At 46.7% G+C, this 5,834-nt stretch overlaps 1 protein-coding gene across 1 annotated transcript in view; it reads right to left on the minus strand.

Moving 5' to 3' along the window:
* Positions 1–3,987: 3,987 nt before the first annotated feature.
* DNAH6 (dynein, axonemal, heavy chain 6) overlaps positions 3,988–5,834 on the minus strand; it is a 219,792-nt gene continuing 217,945 nt past the window's right edge. The window contains 1 exon segment of the mRNA XM_015564106.1: positions 3,988–4,207. Within this exon segment, the coding sequence (XP_015419592.1) occupies positions 4,104–4,207 (104 nt within the window). The 3' untranslated portion in view covers positions 3,988–4,103.

Below are 5,834 nucleotides of genomic sequence, written 5' to 3' on the forward strand. Positions count from 1 at the left end.
TTGCTGCCCCACGTGCCCCTGCCTGGAAGTGCGGACCTGCCAGGCAGGGCAAAGAAGAAGAGGGGAGTGGCTGCTGCAGCTCAGACAGTTCAGGGACCTGTGGGTCCATCTGGAGAAGTGAGGCTAAAGGAGAGGTGAGGCAGCTGGGTTGGGCCAGCCAGGAGCCCATCACCCATGGCCATCTTCACCCCAGGAGTGTAGGTGGGGAGCAGCCCAGGAACACCCCCACACTACTTACGGGGTGGAGGTCCAACGCTCCAGTAGGGATGAGCGCCCCCTCCTGGAGTTGTCCCTCAGGGCCCCAGGCAATGGTCTGTCCACTGTGACAGAGATGAATCCAGATTAAAGGTAGTTGCTTTGAGCCAGGGTAAGGGCAACATGTTTATCTTTGTTAACAAATGGTGGTGATGGCAGGTGCATGGATGGATCTGTTATAAGTTAACAGATAAAAGGAGAATGAGGCTGGAATAAAGGTTGTAAACACTTGATTTGGCAGTGCTTTCTCCATCACAGGCCAAGGAGAATTTCAGAGTTTTACAGAGCTGGAAGCAACTCTAGGAATGGGCTTGTTCAGTCCCATATTTTACAGGGGGGGCGTGGTGACCACAGAATGTATATACACCCTCTGAGATGCCTAGGGGGTGGATCCGAGGTGGAAAGAGGAGGTAGTGACCCAGACTGGTCTGCAGGGCGTAGGAAGAACTACACCTGGGATCTGACCTAATTCAGTTCCCCCCAAAACTTACTGAGTTCCTCCTGTGTTCCTGCTGTTGTGACTTTGGAGTGAACCAGACAGACACTGACTGGCCCTCTGCCTTCCTGGAGCTCACAGTCTGGGGAGGCGGCCGGATTTTGTGTTACCTACAAGCCAGGTGTAAGTTGGTGTATGGAATGTGCATATGTGTGTGTTGGAGGTTACTACTTACCTAGGGTGTGTGTGTGTGTGTGTGTGTGTGTTTTGGGGGGCGGGGGGAGGCAGTCAGGAAAGGCCTCCTGGAGAAAGTCTGATGCTGAGTAGAAGCCTGACAAAGTGGAGCCCAATGAACAGAGCTTCTGAGTCTGGGCCAGGAGATCCAGGGATCCAGGGCCTGCACAGGTGCACAGTATAAATGTTGAGTGAATGAATAACTGACTGAACCAGGAGGGAAAGGGTTCCAAGCCAAGGGCACACGGTGAAGCTTGGTGTGGAGAGTGAGACGTTAAAGAAATCCAGGTGAAGTAGCTCTGGCTGGAGCCTGGGAGGTCAAGGGGAAGTGCGGGAAGGTGGGTCCAGAAAAGTAAAAGGTGCAGTGACTGGGAGAGCCTTGTGCCTGAGGGAGTCACTGAGAGGGTTGAAGCAGGCATCCAATGGGCCGTGTTGATTCCAGTAACTTTGGGTTTATCTAACCATGCTTGGGATAGGTGTATGGTTTTGAAACATAATGAGCTGAATGAAAATAATTAATTGTAAATGAATTATGTGAAAATAATTAAATACCTTTCTTGTGTGTAGACTTTTAAATGGACAGAAGCTGGCAGTCAAATGGGACCTGGAGAATAGGGCCAGAACCTTTCGGTGTCCGTTGCCATGGTGCCCGACTCCTCAAACATCCTTCCTTGATGAAGGAATTGATCTGTTTAGGATTTTTTTCTGGGCCATTTCCTTTCAAGCTGGCTATGGAGTTGGGTCCTTTATACTGTCTTGACCTGGGATGCCTTGAGTGGTGTTCAGACCTGAGCTGGGGTAGGAGAGAGAGCCAGAGACTCAGAGAGGACTCCTCCTGGCTTGGCTGTGCCTCTGTGTATGGTGAGTGAGGAGGGTCCCTGCCTGAGAATGCCCGCAGGCTAATGATACGCAAGTCTGAGGTGGGCCTTCTTGCATCTAGAGTTTTAAAACTTCTTGAACCAAGAACCAAATAGCCAGGAGAGAATCAACCAATGTGTTAGTTTCAGTGCTTGCATTTGGCTTTGTTGTAGCAGTGGTGATGAGGTACCAAAGACATAAGAAACTGATGAACGTACTAAGATCTATTCTGGTCTTTAAAGAAGGGAGACGAAACGAAGCTGTGCTGGCACTGGGGGCTGTGGAATATCCAGTGGCTCCGGCTGTGCCCTGAGACTCTCTGCCTTTGCCTCCCAGTGCTGTGGTCCCACAACGCCAGGTCCTTCCCGAACAGGCCCACCTCTACGAGCTGCGGCTCCCTCGCCCTGGGCACTCCCTCCACAGCCAGATGCCGGCCAGCAGTGCCTCCCTGTCTCTCTGGACGTCCGTGTTTTGGATGCTGGTTCTGGCTTTCCAAGCAGAGACACCTCATCTGTAATGACTGGAGGAGCCAGGCCAAGACCCTGACCCCTTGGACTTGAAGAATAGCCATTGTTGTCCTCCATGCTCTTAGGCCCAGCCCAGGAGATGTTCAGAATCAAAGCCAGTGTTGATTCCAGTAACTTTGGGTTTATCCAACCATGCTTGGGGTAGGTGTATGATTTTGAAAAATAATGAGCTGAATGAAAATAATTAATTGTAAATGAATTATGTGAAAATAATTAAATATCTTTTTTGTGTGTAGACTTTTCCCCATAATGTGTAAGTGTTGGGGAAACCACCCTTTTGCTGACACCCTCTGAATACCATCACTGCTTCACTCCCGGGCCCTACTCCGGGGCCTGCCTGCAACTTAGGATCCTGACCCTTTGTCCTGCCCTTCCTGCTGCTCTTCTCCCTATTCCTCCTGACCTGGATGTGGGGGGTCAGTAGGCTGGAGGAGCCAGGCCAAGACCCTGACCCTTTGGACTTGAAGAATAGCCATTGTTGTCCTCCATGCTCTTAGGCCCAGCCCAGGAGATATTCAGAATCAAAGCCAGTGTTGATTCCAGTACCTTTGGGTTTATCCAACCATGCTTGGGGTAAGTGTATGGTTTTGAAACATAATGAGCTGAATGAAAATAATTAATTGTAAATGAATTATGTGAAAATAATTAAATATCTTTTTTGTGTGTAGACTTTTCCCCATAATGTGTAAGTGTTGGGGAAACCACCCTTTTGCTGACACCCTCTGAATACCATCACTGCTTCACTCCCGGGCCCTACTCCGGGGCCTGCCTGCAACTTAGGATCCTGACCCTTTGTCCTGCCCTTCCTGCTGCTCTTCTCCCTATTCCTCCTGACCTGGATGTGGGGGGTCAGTAGGCTGTGGGCCTTTGTCCTGCTCCTCTCTATTCCTGGCCTGTGAGTAGGCTGCCTCCTGCACCCTGACATGTGCTGTCATTATGTGCAGTATGTTGAGTGTGTCACTGACATGTGAAGATGGGTAGCTTTGTCAGATGCAAGAAAGGGTTTTCAAATGTCCCCCTCCTGTCTTGTTCTGTATTTGTTTTATATGTCTATGTCTTTTATGAATAAAATCTTATTGGAAATGTCTATATAAACCGAGGAAGAGTAGAGCTGCCCCAGTTTAGTCTGAAATCGGAACTTTTAGCCCTGCCCAGCCAATTGAGGCCTCCCTTCCCCCACCCTCACCCTGATCCCACCATGTGTCCCGGCCAGGGTCTCCCAGCTGTGGCACAGTTTCCTTATGGTCCTACTGGGCTTCTTAGTAGCTCGCAACCCAGAGGGTCTTCCTAGAAGTTGGGTGGGGCCGACGTGAAGCAGATGCCATTGTTCCTCACCTGGTTTAGGGTAGCTTGATTGCCTGGGACCTTCCTTCCTTGCCAGAGACCTTCTTGTGGGTTCACTCAGGCATTTCCTGGGCCCAGAGATCTTTGAGGATCTCACGGAAAAGAGAATGGTGTGATGGCCCTTAGGATCCATATCCACCACCTCTGCAGGGGGCAGGGAGTGGTGTCCCCCAGGCCACTAAGGGGCAGTTTCCTGGATCTCATTTGGGGAAGAGGGAGCAAGTTGAAGAGGTGGGAACTGAACCCACTGTTTTCACATCAAAGCTTGAATTACCAACAGAAAGAAAAACTCAAACACTTTATTTTAGGTTATAAGAGAAGTAAAAAGCCACACTTACTACCATTAAATCAGACCAGAAGTAATGCTGTTTTGCTAACATATAAATTACGCAGACTCTTCCCTACAAAGAGCCCTGGCCTGCTTCCTTTTCAGCACCGAGCGGCCCCTTTCACTCATTCAGCTGGCAGAGCAACGCCGAGCCCTTGGCAATCCAGTAATCTTTGGACCTCTCGGAGGGTAAAAGGATGGTCACCACAAAGTTGGTTGAATGACCTAGTTAAGGATACAGGAGAAAGCGTGGTCATCACTTAAAGACTAATCCCTTAATACAAACAGTACGGCACTAGGAGTCAAGGTAACTGGGTTTTCCAGAGTCTGGATTTTGTTGACAGCATCCCTGTGGTGATTTTATTCACCGTTTAAAATATATTTTTATTGATTTCAGAGATGAAGGGAGAGGGAGAGAGAGACACATCAATGATGAGAATCATTGATCGGCTGCCTCCTGCATGCCTCACACTGGGGATCGAGCCCACAACCTGGGCATGTGCCTGACCGGGAATTGAACCCTGACCTCCTGGCTCATAGGTCGACACTTAACCACTGAGCTATGCTGGCCAGCCAGGCATCTCCTAGCTTCTTCTTCTTCTTATTCTCTTTTAAAATATATTTTTATTGATTTCAGAGAGGAACAGAGAGGGAGAGAGAGATAGAAACATCAATGATGACAGAGAATCATTGATTGGCTGCCTCCTGCATGCCCCCTACTGAGGATCGAGCCCACAATCCTGGGTATGTGCCCTTGACCAGAATTGAACCTGGGACTCTTTGGTCCACAGGCTGATGTTCTATCCACTGAGCCAAACTAGCTAGGGCTCCTAGCTTCTTAATACTTTTTAGATTTATAATAGGAGTGGGAGATCATGCAGGTGATAGGGGTGTCTTTTCAGTTACCCTTAGAGAACATACTTTAACTGAATATTTTATTAGAAAAATAGGTGTCAGTATCTATATTCTCCATTCAAAAGGGAAGCATATTTTTTTTTAGTTCTTTCTGCCCTGCTTCATCTCCCATATTTCTATCATTTGGTAATTTAGTTCTAAATTATTATTAAAATCATTTTTATGGTCAAGCTTTGAAAGATTTAAGTGTGTGTATGTGTGTGTGTTAAATAGAGAGCCAGTGGTTATTAATTTAGAACCTTTGTATGTCCAAGATTGTCTTTATCACACTTTCTCTTTTGGATGATAATTTGCTTGTATTTCCAATTTTGGTTCAAAGTTGTATTGTCTCCGGCCTTTGAAGATGTTTCTCTATTATCTTTTTATATGCATTGTAGATCATGAGAGTTGTCTATCAATCTGATTCTCTGGAATTTTAATTTCAGGATGTTAATATGTTTTACCTCTTTGCTTTGAGGATTTTATCTCTGATAGTCTTTTTAAAAATATGTTTTTATTAATTTCAGAGAGAAGAAAGGAGAGGGAGATATAGAGAAATATCAATGATAAGAGAGAATCATTGATCAGCTGCCTCCAGCACGCCTCCTACTGGGGATCTAGCCCGAAATCCTGGCATGTGCCTTGACCTGGAATCGAACAGTGAGCTCCTGGTTCATAGGTGAACACTCAACCACTGAGTACACCGGCCGGACATCTCTGATAGTCGTAAGTATCACTCTGATATACCTAAGTTACTTTTAAAAATTTGATTGTTTATTTATGTTTTAAAAAATGATTCCTAACAGACTTTGTGAGATCTCTTAATATGAGCCACTGAGTACACCGGCCGGACATCTCTGATAGTCTTAAGTATCACTCTGATATACCTAAGTTTGATTATTTATTTATGTTTTAAAAAATTATCCCTAACAGACTTTGTGAGATCTCTTAATATGAG

The sequence above is a fragment of the Myotis davidii genome, unplaced genomic scaffold (assembly GCF_000327345.1).
Source record: "Myotis davidii unplaced genomic scaffold, ASM32734v1 scaffold339, whole genome shotgun sequence".
Taxonomy (NCBI): Eukaryota; Metazoa; Chordata; class Mammalia; order Chiroptera; family Vespertilionidae; genus Myotis; species Myotis davidii.